This window comes from Pteropus alecto, unplaced genomic scaffold, assembly GCF_000325575.1.
Source record: "Pteropus alecto unplaced genomic scaffold, ASM32557v1 scaffold76, whole genome shotgun sequence".
Taxonomy (NCBI): domain Eukaryota; kingdom Metazoa; phylum Chordata; class Mammalia; order Chiroptera; family Pteropodidae; genus Pteropus; species Pteropus alecto.
In genome coordinates, this window is record NW_006443138.1 from 25238889 (window position 1) to 25257911 (window position 19023).

General features: G+C 37.9%; 1 protein-coding gene across 1 annotated transcript in view; it reads left to right on the forward strand.

Annotated features, from left to right (window-relative positions):
• The first annotated feature begins 9772 nt into the window (after nt 1-9772).
• CRADD (CASP2 and RIPK1 domain containing adaptor with death domain) overlaps nt 9773-19023 on the forward strand; it is a 153166-nt gene continuing 143915 nt past the window's right edge. The window contains exons 1-2 of the mRNA XM_015598436.2: nt 9773-9906; nt 11178-11481. Coding sequence (XP_015453922.1) covers nt 11184-11481 — 298 coding nt within the window. The 5' untranslated portion in view covers nt 9773-9906; nt 11178-11183. The remainder of the gene's footprint in view (nt 9907-11177; nt 11482-19023) is intronic.

A 19023-nucleotide genomic window follows, 5' to 3' on the forward strand; every position in this document is an offset into this window, starting at 1 on the left:
AATGTGAGGGCTTCTCTGGGTAGAGAAAAGCTTATTTCAGCCCATCTCATACTTCTGGTTGATGGCATTCCAAGCATCCCAGCATTTATATTCTCATTATCTGGGGAGAAGAGACATAAAGAATCCATCGGCACTTTTAATGGCTAAGTTGTTTTCCTTACCAAATCAAACAGTGTCCCTGAAGAACAGTTCTAATGCCTCAATATTAACATACACTATTTGTTCAAAATTTTATACTTCCTGTATAGCTAGTAGATGGATTGGATGCATGCCCACTTATCAGTGCAAATGAGAGGGAAGGAAAGCACCCTCATCTGGGATAATGGTTGTTTTTGCTTTATTTAAATGATGCTAAACCTTTTGGTGGATTGTTTTCAGAACAGCCCAGCCTCAATTATGCTGAAACAAAATGATTATCTTTAGTAGTCATTGTTTAATTTTTAAATGGACTTTATTTAAAAACCCCAGATAAAAGCATAGTTCATTTAACCACTTGTTACATTTACTGATATCAGCCTGGCAGACTCGTAATGATGTAGTTCTCTGCATGGAAGGAAACTCTCGGTAAGGTCGATGTAAAGTTTTTGTGGTCACTGTGGCCAATCGGTAATGGAAATATTGTTTTTTTGGTGGGAGGCAGGATCAAAATAATTTCTTTGTGCTTTATGATGTCAGATTCTGTGGTCTCAGCCACATACTTGGCTTTATACTTAAATAAGTTCAAACTTCTTTTTCAGTTGTTGTTTATTGAGACACCTCTTGGCCCCCTTTCCCTGATAATAGTGCAAGTTTCTCCTATGTCACTTCTCTTGAACAAGAATGGAAAGAATACTAAATTACTCATCATGAAATGCTAAGATAATCCACTTTATGTCTCTTATTCAAAGGGTATTGATTTCTCTTCAAAAATGATACGTGATGTCAGCCAGGTAGTTTTTCAGCAGGGAATTTAGCAATTAAATTTTGCCATTTAGAATACTTAGGTTTGGTTGTTAGAGAGTACTTGAGAGAGTTTAAATGGCATCCATTTACTAGTTTCTTTCAATCATTGCATTTAGTTATACCAGTCAGTACCTAGATTGTATTATCTTGTGCTTTATATTGGGTTAATATCAGGAACATCCAGTTGAAGAACATTTTAGTATCTCATGTAAATTAATATGGGAAAACCATAGTTATAAATTTATCTGATATTCCTTATATAAAGAATCATTTGATAAAATCCTGCTTGAACCCGATGTCAGAGAAATTTTAGCATCTTTAAATGATTTGGTATATTTTCTTTCTTCAAGAGATGGGAACTATACAACACAAATGGTTTTTTTTTTTCTTTTTATTGTGAATGCTAGGAAACTCAGAAATTATTTTAACATGTCCTAATATCTTTAGGTATCCTCATATGTTACTTTCTTAACTGGCTTCTTATCCATCTTTTAAATGTGTGTAGTCCAGTTTTACATCTACTGCAAACTTTTTTGAAGAAAAATAGGAAAGGTCACCTCCTTAAAGAGGCTTTCTCTGCAGACTCAACTGAAATCAGCTCTTTTCCTTTGGCCCTATGATTGATTTTCTTATCAAAGCTCTCTTCCTTCATTGCATTTATAATAATTCATAATTATTATTTTTGTTTCCTTGTTTGTGTTTGTCTCTTCCTCTAGACGCTAAATTCCATGAAGTCAGAGAACTGATCTCTTTCAGTATGTTAACCCTAGCTAATCCTAGCATATCATAAATGCTCAATAAAAACTTATTGATATCAAATTATGAATAAATTGCAATAATTCTAGTAGTATCAATCACTAAATTCTGATAGCATAATACTGCAAACATTAAGAAATGTTAAAGTATTAAATTAGTGCATGATAATTTGTACAATAATGTATTTGGCTCTTTTCAAAAGTTTGCAATTTAGGTTTTTGTAAACTGTCCCAGGATTTTTACAATAAACAATTATTAACCGAAGATCAAAATGAGATATCAGAAAACTGAAAGAATCCTTAGAATTTATAACTTATTAAAATAAAAATCAATTGGTGCTTATTATTCAGGTGATATTATCTACGGCATAATACTTTTATCAAAAGTTATACAGAGAGGATGGGAAAAAAAGTAGCGTAGGTAATAGAGACTCTGTTCATCCCTCTGGTGACCAAATCGAAGTTGTGACGGAAACAAGGAGCAAACAGCAAGGAAAATTGCCTGAGATCTAGATGAACAAGCCATACAACTAGGGAGAAATCTAAGAAATCACCCTGCAATGGCAGAAGGTAGGATAAGGCGAGGATGCGAGCCTGCCAGTACCCTAGCGGCTGAATGGGGTGGAGGCTGTGGCAGCGGCAGCTGCAGATGCCTCTTCCCTAGCGGCGGGGTGGAGGCTGTGGCAGCGGCAGCTGCAGATGCCTCTTAAAGTGGCTGCATCCGCAAGTGGACTTGCGCGGTGACAGATCTGCTCGCTTCGCTCACCAGTGCCGGTTTGGCTGTGCAGGGACTTATAGGGCAACACTGAGTTGTCTGAGTGAGGGAGGCAGCAAGACTCTCTACCCACAGAAGTGCTTGTGGTATCCATTGTTCCTCTGTTGAGCCCTCCCTACTCCTAATGCACGGACTCTGCACTGCCATAGCAGAGACGTCATCAAACTGGATAACAGAGGTTGCTCTGCCCAGAGGATTCCCTAAAACTCTGCCTCCTCCAACTCGGGGCCTCACCCAAGCCACATCCAGGTGTATTCTCAGCGAGTCAGATGCTCCTTGCTGAGCAGCACCTAGACTCACACCGGAGGCAGCTGGCCTCGTTTTCTGGTGTGGCCTTTTGAGACAACTATAAGCACAGCATCTGTAGATTGCTTGCTAAATCTTAACAGGTGGCCCTGGAGGGACACAGATTTGGGCTAAATTTGGCCTGCAGCTGAACCCCTCTCAGGACTGTGCCACTGGACATCTACTTCACAAATCTATACTAATAAGACCGAGAGACTTAGAAACTTTACTTAGTTCATAAAAACAGACACATAAAAGCAGCCAAAATGGGAAGATGAAGAAGCAGAAACCATATGAGAGAACACAGATCCAGAAATAATGGAGTCAAGCAATCTAACACATGCAGAGTTCAAAACACTGGTTATGAAGATACTCAATGAACTTAGAGGAAGTGTAGATGAATTTAGTGAGAACTTCAACAAAGAGATAAAAAAACATAAAAATGGAAATAGAAGTTATAAAAGGGAACCAGTCAGAAATGAAGAACACATTATCTGAGATGAGAAGTATACTAAATGGAATAAACAAAGGAATAAACAAAGTGAATAAAGAAGAGGATCAAGTGACCTATATAGAGGATGGGAAAACCAAGGACACTCAATCATAATGGCAAGAAAAAAGACCCTAACCTGGTGAAGAAAATAGACATACAACCCCAGGAAGCTCAGAGAGTCCCAAGAAAGAGAAACCCAAAGAGGCCCACACCAAGACACATCATAATTAAAATTCTAAAGGTTAAATACAAAGAGAGAATCTTAAAAGCAGCAAGAGATAAGCAATTAGTTGCCTACAAGGGAGCACCCATAAGACTGGCAGCTGATTTCTCAAAAAAACAAAAAACAAACAAACAAACAAAAAACTATGCAGGACAAAAGAACTATGCAGGACAAAAGGACAGAAGGACTTGGCACGAAATATTTGACATGATGAAAACCCAGGATCTACAAACAAGAATACTTTATCCAGCAAAGCTATCATTTAGAATTGAAGGACAGATAAAGAGCTTCTCAGACAAAAATAAGCTAAGGGAATTTATCATCACCAAGCCAGTATTAAAGGAAATGTTGGAGAGACTTCTTTAAGAAGAAAAAAACAGGTATCAAAAACAGGAATAAAGAATGGTAACAACCACATTCCTGTCAATAATTACCTCAAATGGAAAAGAATTAAATGCTCCAACGAAAAGATAGAGTTTCTGAATGGATAAGAAAACAAGATCTCTACATATGCTGCCTACAAGAAACTCATTTCAGATTAAAAAGCACATGCAGCTTAAAAGGAAGGGGTTGAAAAAAGATATTGCCTTGATGGACCTAGAGCGTGTTGCGTTGAATGAAATGAGTCAGAGAGAGAAAGACAAATATCGTGTGATTTCATGTACATGTGGAATCTAAAGAAGAAAATCAACAACAACAACAACAACAACAACAACAACAACAACGGAAATAAACTTATAGATACAGAGAATATTTTAAGGGATACTAGATGGGAGGCGGTGGGGGGAAGAGGGCAAAGGGATTGAGAGATGCAGGTGGATGGTTGCAGAGTAGACATTGGGATGTAGAGTACAGCATGGGGAAGATAATAATGTTGGAATGAATATGTGGGTTGGAGGAGGGGTGCTAGATTTGGTGGGGTGAGCACTTTGCAAGTTGTATGGATCTCTGATCAATATACTGTAGCTGAGGCTGAGGCTGGTGTGTTGTATATCAAATATAATTGAAAAAAAAAACCCCTCATTGAATTGTACAATGTAAATGCAGGCAACTAGTTGTCCATTATATTTCAATAAATATAAAAAAAAGTTATACAGAAAGAAGGGACAGCATGGCTACATGTTTCAAATATAGTTTTAGGATTTACAGTTATAGGGAGAAATGCCTATATTTTTTGGCCAATTTCTGTTTTTATCTTTTTTTTTTTTTTGTGGGGCTAGAGGTATGGGGAAGGGATTCCTGTTGCATGTCAAGAAAATAATAAAGATGAAATGGTGATAAGAATTTAGGTCCAGAAGTCCTCATACCTTCCTGATAATAAGAAAGTCCTTCGTTAGCCTCCTTTCTTGTTCTTTCCTCCCCTCTTACCTCCCTCCGTCTTTCTCCTTTAGTTGTTGTATCTTTAGTTTCCTCCAATCTGTGACAGTTTCTCAGTCTTTCCTAGTCTTTTAAGACCTTGACACTTTTGAATAGTAATTGTCAGATATTTTTGTGGAAGGTCTCTCAATTTGTATTTATCTGATGCTTTCTCATGAAAAGACTGAGATTAGGAATTTTGAGTAAGAATATCACAGAAATGGTGTGCCCTTCTTGTCACATCATATTGAAGCTCATGATATTGACTTGACTTGTTTCTGATGATATTAACCTTAATCACTTGGTTTAGGTGGTGTCTGCCAGGTTTCTCTGAAATAGGGTTTTTTTTCTGCTTGTAGTCTATTGGTTAGAAGTGTGTGACTTTTCTGTCCCCAAATTTATTCAAATATAATTGACAAATAAAAATTGTATATATTTATGATGTAGAATATGATATTTTGATACACATATGTATTGTGAAATGATTATCACAATCAAGCTTTTTGTGTGATAACACCTCACAGAGTCATCTTTCTTCTGTGTTGTAGGAAATTTAAGATATACTCACTTAGCAAATTTCGAGTATATGATATAATATTATTAACAGTCACTATGCTGAACATTAGATCTCCAGAACTTATTCATCCTGTATAACTTAAACGCCGTACCCTTCGAACAACATCTCCCCACTTTACCCCACTCCCAAGCCCTGGGCAACCACCATTATACCTTGCTTCTATTAGTTTGACTATTTAAGATTTTACATATGAGTGAGATCATACAGTATTTGTCTTTCTGTGTTTGGCTTATTTCACTCAGCATAATGCCTTCCATTTTCATCCATGTTGTAGTATATGATAGAATTTCTTTTTCTTTTTTTTTTTTTTTCAGGCTTTGGTCTTGTTTTGTTTTTTAGTTAAGACATTTTTTTTAGAACCGTTCAAGGTTCACAGCAAAATTGAGGATAAGATATAGAGATTTCCCAGATAGTCTCTGCCCTACATATTTATAACTTTTCCCATTAATAACATCCCCTTCATGAGTGGTACATTTGTTACAGTTGATGAACCTACATTAATATATCATAATCACCCAAAGTCCATAATTATCCTTAGGGTTCACTCTTGGTGTTGTGTATTCTGTGGATTTAGACAAATGTATAATGTTATAAATTCATCATTATGCTATCATACAGAGTATTTTATCTGCCCTAAAAACCCTTTGTACCCTCTCTTTCTATTCATCTTCCCCTCAACCCCAGGCAACCACTGATCTTCATGGTTTGTTTTTTTTTCTGGAATGTCATATAATTGGGATCAAACAGTATGTAGCTTTTATATACGGGTTTCTTTCACTTAGTTATATGCATTTACGTTTTCTCCATCTCTTTTAATGCTTGATAGCTCATTTGTTTTTAGGGCTGAATAATAGCCCATTGTCTAGTATATTTATCCATTCACCTACTGAAGGACATCTTGGTTGCTTCCAAGGTTGGGCAATTATGATCGAAGCTGCTATAAACATCCATGTTCAGGCTTTTTTGTGGACTTAAGTTTTCAGTTCCTTTGGGTAAATACCAAGGAGCATGATTGCTGGATCATATGATAAGAATATATTTGGTTTTATAAGAAACTGCCAAACTGTCTTCCAAAGCAGCTATACCATTTTACATTCCCACCAGCAATGAATAAGAGTTTCTATTGCTTCACATCCTTGCTAGCATTTGGTGTTGTCAGAGTTCTAGATTTTTGCCATTCTCAAAGGTATAATTTTCTTCCTTTTTTAAGGTTGAATTACATATATATTTTATCCATTCATCTATCGATGGACACTTAGGTTGCAGCTGTTGTGTATAATGCTGCAATGAACATGGGAGTGCAGTTATCTCTTTGAGATACTGATTTTATTTTCTTCGGCTCTATACCGAGAAGTGGGATTGTTGGATCATACGATAATTTTATTTTTAATTTTTTGAGAAATCTCCATACTGTTTTCCTTATGGCTATACAATAGAATTATATGACCTTTTTTGTTGTTCGAGAGTTTAGGAGTTGTTTTATTTAGTTTCCAAACTTATGGGATTTATGAAAGCTATCCTTTCATTAAAAATTTCTGACTTTGTCATGAAATGATAAATAGTTCGTATGCTATTGATTTTATTTTTTAGAGTTTATTGAAGTTTCTTTGTGACTTAATTCACGACCTACTTCTGTGACTGTTTCAAGTATGTTCGAAAAGAATCTGTTTTTCTTCATGGCTTAATTTTCACATCTATGAAATAGGAAGAACCAAAAATATACAACTCCTCTGATTTTTGTTTTGAAAGATGCAAAACCAAGGACCAAATTGAAAGACAGAAAAATATTACACTTGTTTTCTTTGTTGTTGTTGTTTTTTGACTCTTTCTTTTGCAAACTCACAATGGGCACATCTTGACACAAATAAATATGGTAAGGGGAGAGGTAGAAAGGAAAATATCTGTCATTTCTGAAAATGGATTGGTTACCCCTGGGTAACAGGTGCTTAATCCTCTGTGGGGCCACAGTTCCAGCCTTGAGAGAGAGACTGGACAGAGTGGAAGGGTAACCACCTGTGATAGTGGTTCTGATCTATGTTGGATTCCTTTGGGGCCTGCTGGCCTTAGATATTTAAGTAAGTGAAACTGAACTTTTGGTGTGCTGCTCAGAAACATCATTGTATGCTAGGGTGGTTGGTAGTACTCCAAAAGGCTGATCGATGGCATTTTGCTAGTCAGAGAACTAGCTTTGTCACTTAGGAGGCAGCATGGATGCTCATATAAATTTGCCATAGGAAGAGGACTTTGATGATCAAGGGCTTAAAGTGAGCTCTGTAAGTGAGCTCTTTAATGACAACCTCTCATATTGTTCACCATAAGGACTCTATGCATCTCAGCTCCTGCACTAACTCTTCTCATGCTGTCTCTCATTTTCTTTTTTTCTGTTCAGTGAACCTTCATGGAACTAACTTTTGGCTCCTCATTTTCCTCTGAAAGTCACCATCAATGTCTCCTTCTGATTCCTAAGAGATTTCAAGCTTTTCCAAATACAACAAGTCATCAAGAAATGTTTCATCTAGGTAGTTTTATATGTTTTTGTTGTTGTCATGCTATTTGTTTGATTTTATGTTTGAAAATTATAAAAGTTTACAGCTGGAAAAAATACACGTATCTTTTCTCACCCAAAAGTCAATATCCTTGGCTATTGGCAATATTGCAAGAGATCTGTACTTCATCTGGATGAAGACAGAGAATGTTGCTAACACCTACATACAAAGTAGACATTTTGCCCAATTCCAGAACAAAAAAAGAGAGAGAAAGGAGGAGAATACCTGGAACTTAAGAGTGTCAAGAGTGGGAGGTGGTACAGAATGATTTGCCAATATTTTGGCTATCATTAGAACAACAGACTCTTCACCATACAGGTCTGTGTGGTGTACTGTGTACTGGAAAGAGGATGAAATCAGAGGGGCCTTATTAGAATTCAGGTTTTGCTAAATATTAACTGTGAGATTTTGGCTAAGACAGTTGACCACTTTGATTTTCCTGTCTTCACATATGTAAAATATTAGTTATCATAATGATACTTGCCACCCATATAAAAATAATGTCACTACTGGTGTAGTAAAATGCTAGATTGATATAATAAATAATTGGTATAATAAAACTTTAAACTGGTTACAAAAATCAGAAGGTTTTGAGGAGCGAGATTTACAATTGCTCTCCACGAATTTGCTTACAAAGATATTTTCATCATTCACTAGAGGTATTGATTGTGAAAACCTCTATGGAAATAATGATACTTAACGTTTTTTTTTTTTTTTTTCTGTTACTGTCAACTAATTTTTAGCAGGTGTATGACTTTCTGTATATATCATCCTATTTATTTAGAATTGAATCAGTAAATGTATTTATTGACTGCGTTATTTCATAAAGGAATTTGAGGAGCAATCTTCAATTTAACATTATTTTATGTCTATATTTGGATCATGTATTTGTCTTGCCTTCCAAATTAAAAATGTGGTTGACTTAGCAGATCTGTTCCTGGTATCAGCCCCTCTCTCTCTTTTTAGCATTTCTGTGCTTCAGAAGCTAAAAACTCCAAACTACCTGCTCCAGAAAACCTTGCTGCTAATGTTCTACGTATAGATTAAGTTTCATCAATTTCACGAATCGGAGTAAGATTCTGTTTTGATGCTGCTGGCAAATACAGCTGTGGAGACTTTGGTTTTTCTGCATCACTGTTCTATTGTCCAGTCTCTTGTTCTGTCAGTGTTGACAAGACTGGAACTGTGGAGCAGTGGCTTCCCAACTCCATTTTCTTGATTTTGTCAGTGTTGTTTAGGGAGTCATGCTCGGATTCCCAGACATTCTCCAGCCTTTCCAATGATTGTGAATGTCTCCACTTCCATTGACAAATTCTTTTCTCTCTAGAGTAGCTAGCTGATTGCTGCAGCTGAATCCTGGATAATTGACTTATAAACACTTTGTGGGCAGGAACCTTGTGATATAAAGACATGACCTTGCATTTTATGTGGAGGGAAACAGATGATAAATGAATTATTAGTAAAAGTTTTAATAAGATCACTATCTTATTAAAAGATGGTGCTACAGATAAAAATAAAGTTGGAAAAGGGGATGAGAGTGCAGGCGATTTTAAATGAAGTGGTCATGGATGGCCTCTCTGATAAGGTGACTTTCGAGACCTATTATTTCAATTGTGTCCTAGGCCGTGGTGGAGTTACTGTGTTAAAATGCAATTGGATAATTACATTTTTTCCTTAGATAACCCCCTAAGTAATGCTACTATTTTTCATTTCCAGGTGGCTATATTGTTTAACCACAGCAAAGATGGCGGAAAAGGCTTCAGCCTGGCACTTGGCCCCCAGTAAAGATGGCTACAGCACTTCCTGTATTTGCCCTCAACAAAGATGGCGACGACACTTCCTGTTCACGGCTTTCGCCCTCAACAAAGATGGTGCTTATGGTACAGGTTCCCTAACAGTCTGGATTCCAGTTGCAATTTTTATTTATTTTTTTTTAAGATACGTGTTTGCAGACGTAAGTAACAGGAAACCAGAAACCCCGTATTCATCTTTTCTCGAAGGCCCTGCGCCGAGGCGTCTGCGTCCTGGGTTCGGCGTGGCTCCTCCGCCCCTTATTCCGCTCGTGGCGGCCTAAGCCGGGCTGGTTGGGGGGACGGTGGGGGTGCCCGAGGCCCGCTCTTCTTTCGGTCCGCTCTGAAGGTCATTGTCAGCACCCTCTTTTTAGCGGGTCAGGTTGTCCCCCAAATCTCTCGTACTTCGTGTTCGCAATACTACAGGGCTTCAGCTGGCAAGGCAGGGAATAAAAAGAAGTTGGCAGCCAAAAGTGCACACCCTCCGCTTCACCTGCCCCCTACCCGACCTCACTCAGGGCTGCTAGAGGGCTGTGGGTCGGGGTCGCCAGCCGCGGCCGCAACTCTGTGGTGTTTGGAGGTCCCATCTGCCGCCCCTACCGTCCCTCTCCGCCACTTATTTACCCTCAGCCTCCACACAACTTCTCTCTCAGCTCACTGGTGCAGTGGTCTTGGCAATTCGCCTTCAAATCATGCGTGGCTACTGACCAGGACTGACGTTTTTCTTTCAAAGAAAAAAAAATCCATTAAATGTCCCATGCATGTGTAGCCACAGCAGTGTCATGATGTGATGGAGAGTCTGAATTCTTAGAGGGAAGAGATGAAGTCTGTGACTATATAAGGTTTAGTAAACCGGGTACAAACACTTAAATATTTTTCTTGAAGGTGATGATGTATAGGCCTTTTCTCTTACCCGAAAAGACCCTTTAACTTACTGGTACCTGCTGGTTCCTGGCCCCCACGCCCATTGCCATCAGGTTCTAAAAAGGCTCATGTTCAGAAGGGCACTTGCATGCATGTTGGCAGCTTCTGCAGTGGCAGGGTAACTGATGAATTCAGTGTTGAAATAAAACCACTATTTCTACTTATGCTAAAATGAAATGTTGCTCTGTAATCTTCGGATAAAAGTTTCTTTTCAAGCAAGGTCTCAATCCAATTTGTTCCAAATCTCTTTATTGAACAAGGAATTGAGCTAGGACCCTAATGTGTGGAAAGCAAAAACAGAAAAGATGATACATGTTCAGTGTTCGTTATGTTCAGAAACATTCGAAATTAATTTGTCTTGGCTTAACAACCATGTGTTTAACACCATGGCCTGCCACTCTGCTAAGGTTCAAAGATGTCCATGACCTTAGAGAGCTTACATGGCAGGACACTATCATTAGGGGTTCATCAGTATTCCTGTAATCTGAGCTACAACTTTATCTCTTCCCAGGGGGAAATGGAGGCTAGAGACAAGCAAGTGCTTCGCTCCCTTCGCCTGGAGCTGGGTGCAGAAGTACTGGTGGAGGGACTGGTCCTTCAGTATCTTTACCAGGAAGGGGTCTTGACGGAAAACCATGTTCAAGAAATCAAAGCTCAAGCCACAGGCCTCCGGAAAACAATGCTGCTGCTGGATATCCTACCTTCTAGAGGTCCTAAAGCATTTGATGCATTCCTAGATTCTCTGCAGGAATTTCCCTGGGTAAGGGAGAAGCTGGAGAAGGCAAGAGAAGAAGCCATAACTGAGCTGCCTTCAGGTAGGCCTCAAAAAATACCACTTCAAACCAGCTCCAAAATTGTTGAACCATGGCCTTTGGATCTGAAGTTGGGGTTTTAGGCTGGGAGGGGATGAGCAGCTTCTGAAAGTGGGTAAGGAGTTTAGACTGAAGGCACATGGCAGTAGAGGGACAGGATAAGGAGGTGGAATTAGGAAGTGCAGGGAAGGAAGGAAGGATGAACCATGATTGAGAGGGTGAGGAGAGAGCTCAGAGAATACATTTAGAAATGCTTCCAGGGAAACTTGGCAAGTCACTTGGGAGGCATGTTCTCGTTTGAGAGCCAGGTTATATCTCAGCCGTTGGCATTGGGAGCCATTTGGAAAGTGCACATGGGAAAGCAGGCATTAGGCTTACTGATAACTGCTTCATGGAGTGCCAGAGCTGCCTCCTGGAAAAGGTCAGATTTGTGAAGGAGGAGACAGCCTCTAGGAAGGCACGCCTTGCACCTGTTCCCTGCGCTGCCCTACACGGCCAAAGGGGATTGTTTGGAAGGCTGGCTTAGTTTTTTTTTTTTTTAAAGTTATTGATTTGAAGTTGTCCTTTTCAGTTTGATTTTGTGCAGACACCCAGAGGACTTAATTTTGTAAGGATAGTAGTTTGTAGAGGTTCTCATTTTGTTCTTAAGCAAAGTTGGAGGCCCTAGTGCCATAAAACCTGGCTTATCACAGGATGATGTGATATGAAATACTTGTTCCCTTTTAACAGCGCCCACTTACACGTATTACAAAGATTGAAGAGCAGAGAACTGAACTGATTGGAAAAAAAAAAAAAGTTGCCTAGCAAATTTTTAACTGAGTTAGGAAATCAATATTCTCTGGAGTTTTTGATAGCAGTGATAGAACTACTCCAAGTCAGTGGTCCCCAGACTTTGTCGTTGCTGTTTTTTAAATAGCAATATAATTGGTTGAAAGCAAATACCAGTAATAAAAGACCACTTTTATTATTTTTGTCTCATGGACCTCATATTTTGAATGATTTTCCAGACCACATGTATTAAATACTCATGATTAATTCTTCTAATTTCATTAATGACATATGTTTGAATATCTAATCAGCATGAGATAACCAGTCAACTTGAGAAGGCCTAGTCAAATCCCAGTGGGAAAAGAAAAAAATATTTTTATTTCTTAACAAATTATTTCTTAACAAATGTATAATTTAGGTTTTTTGAAGTACTGAAAATAGATGGCCTTTGATGGCTATAGGAATTCTCAGGTTGGATTATCCTTACAAAATTAAATACTCTAGGTGTGTGAACAAAGCCAAATTAAAATATCTAAGACATTTCTACCATGTTACTGAAAGTGGAATAAATAACAGAATTGGGGAGATGCTAAAAGAAATAATAGGGTGTCCAGTGTATTTTCCTGATATTTGACTTAACCTGGTTTCTCTTGCTAAGAAATAGTTGGAAACAACAAAACAGGCAACTACCAAAATATTTAATTTAATTTTATAATTATTCTGAGTGATAAAAGTAGTACTGTTGTTTTTAATAGAGGTGTGACCTCATTGTCATTTCTTCAGATTCATTCAAATAACAAGAAAAAATTAAGATATTTTTTAACCAAATGGTGAAATTTGTAGAGAAGTCGAGGGAAAAATAGTTTTTTAAAAAGTAAGCAGAATGAAACAGGTTAGAGTGGGAAAAAAATTAAGTGTATCAGTGATGAAGTTTAGAAAAATGTTATTTTGTTAATTCTGTGGAAGTGGTCCAATGGAATGATACGTTGCCTACTGTACAAATTAAATGCTCTTAGTTGTTTTCGTGTTGAATAACACTGCTACTGAAAAATATTCTAAAGAGTTCAATTTACATATATCTCTATATACTTTCCGAAATGAAAATTATATAAACTCACTTTTTAAATAGTTATTGTTAATTATTGAGATTACAAAATATAAGTAAGATATGGAGAATAATATTAACTGAACATTACTCAGTTAAAAAAAAATATTACCATTGCCTTTGCACCTCTGGGTGCTCCTCCCCAATCTGAGCTCGTCCCCAACCCCTCACTCACTGATAAACCCTGAATGTGGAGGTTATCATTTCCTTCTTTACTTTGTAGTTTTCCTTCTTATAAAAATCACATTTGAAATCTATATATGTTATAGAAAATTCACTATACCATAAGTTTTAGCCATATATATATATGCATACAATATAAATTAATGGAGGAAATAATATTATTTTAAAGGAGTTGTTAGTTAACAGCTTTATCTTATTTAGGGACCTTAAACTTTAAGTGTTTAAATTAATTAATTTGACGGCAACATTTTAATTCTAAAATTAAATTGGGATTTAATTAGAAACATAATTTTTTTTTTTTTGAAAATCCTGGGAAGAGTATCAGAGTTGAAATGCCTTTAATTTAATGGCCCTGTAAAAAATGCGAATGGACCCGGAGTCTATTTCCAGGGATCACAGTGCTTCTTCAGTGTTGTAGTAGAATAATTTTAATAAACTTTTAAATCTATTTACATTTCTGTAAAGGCATTTTTGAATGTTGAAGAACTAGACTGTAGGAAGGTGTGGTACTTATGTATGTATATACATCAACTTCTTCTGACCTTTTACTCATTTTGGTTGTAATTATAAATTAATTTGTGTAGATTTGGTGATATCCTCTTGGGAGGAATGGCTTTATTTTTGGCTAAGAAGTGGATCTGTCTCCAAAAAATGAGCTGATTTCATTTTATTAAAAAAAATTTCTTGCTTTGGTCTTCTCAGAGACTCTTGGTTTTGTCTTTGTTTGTTCTGTTTTTGTGTTTCACTTTTAAATTTTGAGCTACCTTAAAGGCCTACTTGGCGATTGATCCCAGTTCGTTCTTTTTATTTGTATTATGGATTTAAACCTTTGATTCTTTCAGAATATACCTAGATGATTGGTCTCCCTATCTCTTTAATTAAAAAGTCTCAGATGTTAATGGAGAATCAATTTTGTGATTTTTCTCATCTTATACTTTAAAATGAATTAATCCAGGTTGGCACCGTGGAAGGAACACTTGACAGTGTGTCCCTTACTGGCCAAGGTCACATAGTAGACACTATATCAGCTGAAATCCTCTCTGGGCTCCTGTCAGATCATTTTTAGGAGATAATGATAGTGCTGAATTTGGGCGAAGGCGGTGTGTGCCTGCCCATCTGCCTTCCCACTCCTTGCGGGCCCTGTCTGCATTGACAGGCTCACTCCAGTGCCTGAGCTAATCTGGATCTGGAAAGGAGGTGTACAGGCAGTCCGTCTCACCAGCTGGTCGGATGTAGCCTAAGTCATGGCGGGAGTGATTCCTGGGCCCCAGGACTTCCTGTTCCACAGTGTTGGCCCTGGCTGTGGGACTGGGTCTCTGCCATGATTCTCATTTAACAGTCAGCCTGGCAACCCTGCCTTTAAACCCAGTCTTCCTTTAGGCTTGGGAGTTATTTATTTCTTTCCGTCCTTCCTAAGCTCGATTCTTGTTTTGTGTTCTCTTAGTCACTGGCAAGGGTACCTTGGAACTCAGCTCTGAGCCTACAATGTTAGTATCAGATGCCTCAATTCTTTAGCCTGCTGGAGTGGCTATGCTGGGGCCGACATTTGCTTCAGCTTTGCCTGAACTTGAGCTGGTCCTTTTCTTGGACCCCATGCCTTGGACTCCTGGGTTGCCCTCACTGGAGCAAGATGCAGGGCTGGCCTGTTTCCCCTTTATCCACCAGCTCCAGGCCTTGGCCTGTCCCTTTGTGAGCTGGCATTGCCTGACTGTGTAGAGCCACATTAGCCACTGTCTCGAGATACTCTCTGGCTCTCACATGTATATTTAGACGCATCTGAAGTTACTGAGCAATAATGGCAAAAATTTAGGTATTGTAATAGATTCATTAGAGAGATTTCTAGCCTGGGATTTTCCAATAATACCATGAGTTGACCATACTCTGCATATAAGTTCAATGTTGATCTCTATTTACCTAGCTAGTGGTCTATCCATGCACCTCCCCTGGGGCTGAGTAGAGGTCACTTCATGGCATCCTGTGTACTAAGAGGGAATGGAGGGTGAACATCCTTAGCAAGACCCCTCCTGTGGTAAAGGCAGAGTCTAGAGAGACGAGATTTCTGCGTATCCCTAGGACCAACTAGGTGCCAGGCCTTAGGTAATAAAGACGTACGAAGGACCTCCAGATCACCTGAGGGGGGTTCATTTGTTCATTCATCAAATATCGGGTGTTGACCACGTGCCAGACGTTAGGTGCTAGGGATATTGTAGTAAACAAAGCCCCCACTCTTATGAGCTCTCTATATTCTAGCCTGATGGGGACAGACGACAAGCACATGAATAAATAATAGTCATGTGTTGCCTAACAACCTTTCGGTTAAGCTCCCATAAGCTTATAATGGAGCTGAAAAATTCCTGTCACCTAGTGATGTCATAGCTGTCATAATGTCATAGCACAATACATTATTCAGGTGTTTGTGGGGATGCTGGTGTAAACAAACCCACTATGCTACCAGTCATATAAAAATATAGTACAGCACATAAACTTAATAATGATAATAAATGATTATGTTACTGCTTTATGTATTTACTACATTTTTTATTTTAGAGTGTACTTTTTCTACTTATAAAAAGTGAAAGTTTGCAGTTAAACTGTATGCCGTGTTACGCTGGCAACAGCCTCATATGTCTCGTATTTACTGCATCTCTTGATTGCATCATTTTCTCTTGTGCTTGATTTAATCTCGTATTGTACAGGAACATGCTGTACAGGCTTGTAGCCTTGGAGCAATAGGCTATCCCATATAGCCTAGGTGTGTAGTAGGCTATGCCATCTAGGTTTGTTTGCACAATGACAAAATTGCCTAACAACGCATTTCTCAGAATGTATCCATGTTGTAAACGGTGTGTGACTGCATATAGTGATAGTGCCATGAAGAAAAAATGTGTGTGGTGGGGTGGTCAGAGAAAGCCTTTTTGATGAGGGGTTACTCAGCAGAGACCTGGATTCTGTGACAGAATCAACATAAAGAAAAATACTAATGAGTCAACATAAAGAAAAATACTATGAAAATAATAATGGTATGAGGATATGGCAAAAAACGTGAAGATGCTTTTTATGTATTTTCTCATTTAAAGAGAGTGAAGGAACAATTGCCCAGCTGGCAAAGTTGGGGAAGGAAGGCTTCAGTTCTATTTCAGATAGGAGATAATGCCGTATTCAAGGTACTTTACTGTTTTGATCATTCAGTTTATGCGCAATGGCTGGGAACTGGTTAAATTTATTAGAGTTGCCGGAATGACTTAAATTTAGGTTGTCTAAATTGTAAACACGTAAATTTGCTAATGTAACAAAGTCAACGAGATGAAGACATATCTTTGTATTCCAGACTTTTAGACTGGGAGGGAGTTACAGATCATCTAGTTTTTCTGAGAAAACCGAGTTTTAGGGAGATTAAATCAACCCATGATCATATAGCTAGTTAATGTAATTTGTTGCCAGGGCTGGAATTCAGGCCTCCCAACTCTTGATTTAGGATTTTTTCTGCTCTGCAATCTTGGCTTTGGGTTTGAAATGGGATTGTATTATGCTATAATGTTAATAGTTGAAATTAGCTTTGTAAAAATTGTACTAATTTTTTTTTTTTTTTTATTTTAAGAGGAAAAATTTCAAGGGCTTTTAGAGGTATTTTGGGATGAGATTTTACTAAAATATTTTATTTTTGTGAATGCTAATTTTAATAATTTAAAAGGAAATTTTGATAGTTCAGTACTGCATTTCATCAGAAAATTCCCCCCTCTCCCTGAAAGACTGACATAAAGGAAGAGCAGAAGGATTTTATCGAGAATTTATGAGACTGATGAAATAATGCATCTGTTGGTATCTAATTGCAGCTCTTTCTAGGAACAGCAAACCATGTGACAGATCTCTCTCCAGCAGGGCTACATCCATTTCACTGGGTTTATTGTTACTTTCTTTTAGAAATTTTCACTGTGTCATTTTTTTTCCCTCTTGTGGCTGTATGGGTTATGTGACTACATCAGTCATCTTATTGACCATCAAGGTTGATTTAGCTTCAAGTATGGCTTTCAAAGAACTACTGATTCCTATCCAAAATTTATAAAGAACTCATACAACTCAACGACAAAAAAACAAACAATAATTAAAAAATAGGCAGAAGACCTGAGTATGTATTTCTCCAAAGAGGACATACAGATAGCCAGTAGACATAGGAAAAGATGCTCAAGGTGACTAATCATCAGAGAAATGTAAATTCAAACCGCAATGAGACATCACCCTTACACTTGTCAGATTGGCTGTCACCAATAAATCAAAAAACAACAAATGTTGGTGAGGATATGGAGAAAAGGAAACCCTTGTACACTGTTGGTGGGATTGCAAATTGGTGCAGCCACTATGGAAAACAGTTTGGAGGTTCCTCAAAAAATTAAAAGTACAACTACCTTTTGACCCAGCAATTTCAATTCTGGGTATTTATCCAAAGAAAACTCAAATACTAGTTCATAAAGATCTGTGTACGCCTCTGTTCACAGCAGTGCTGTTCACAATAGCCAATACATGAAAGCAACCTAAGTGCCTATCAAGAGACAATTGGATAAAGAAGTTGTGGTACATATACACAATGGAATATTACTCAGTCATAAAAAATGAAATCTTACCATTTGCAACGACATGGATGGACATACAGGGTATTATGCCGAGTGAACTAAATCAAACAAAGAAAGATAAATACTACATGATTTCAGTTATATGCAGAATCTGAGAACAAAAGAAATGAACAAACTAAATGAAAACAGACTCACAGGTACAGAAAACAAGCTGATGGTTGCCAGATGGAAGGGTGGTTGGGGGGCTGTGTGAAAAAGGTGAAGGGATGAAGAAGTACAAATTAGTACTTACAAAACAGTCATGGGGATCTAGAGTATAGAATAGGGTATATTATTATTGTAATGGTTGTATGTAGTACCAGATGGGTGCTAGGGTCATTGGGGGGGACCACTTCATGGATTGTACAAATGTCTAACTCTTTTAAATTTAAGAAATAGAGAAATGAAAAAAAAGTTATATATATGTATATCAAAACTACTGATTCCCAGGCTTTGCCCAGGCCAATACATGCCAAAAGATGTGGAGGTGAGTTCTTGACTTTGTTACACAGACATACAGACCCATGCACATGCACAAATCTCTTTCTAAGTTATATGAAAGGGTACCCAGGTTTGAGGACCTTGAGATCTGGCCAGCTGATTAGGCACGTGGTTCCTTTTTCACTTATTGTTCCCCAAGTATGGGCCTCTCAAAGCAATGTACTTGTTTTACAGGGCAGGAGGAGTGAGGGAAGGGTAGAAGCATGGTAGGAATGCAGATGTAGAAGGATATATAGTTTTGTTTTAAATCTTTAATCACAAATGTTTTTAATTCTCTGAATTTCTTGAACATTGTTGCTTAAGAATGTTCTAGAATCTTAGACCCCATGCAGATGTGACTCTATAACTAACCTTAAAATCCATTAGAATTCTATGGGAATA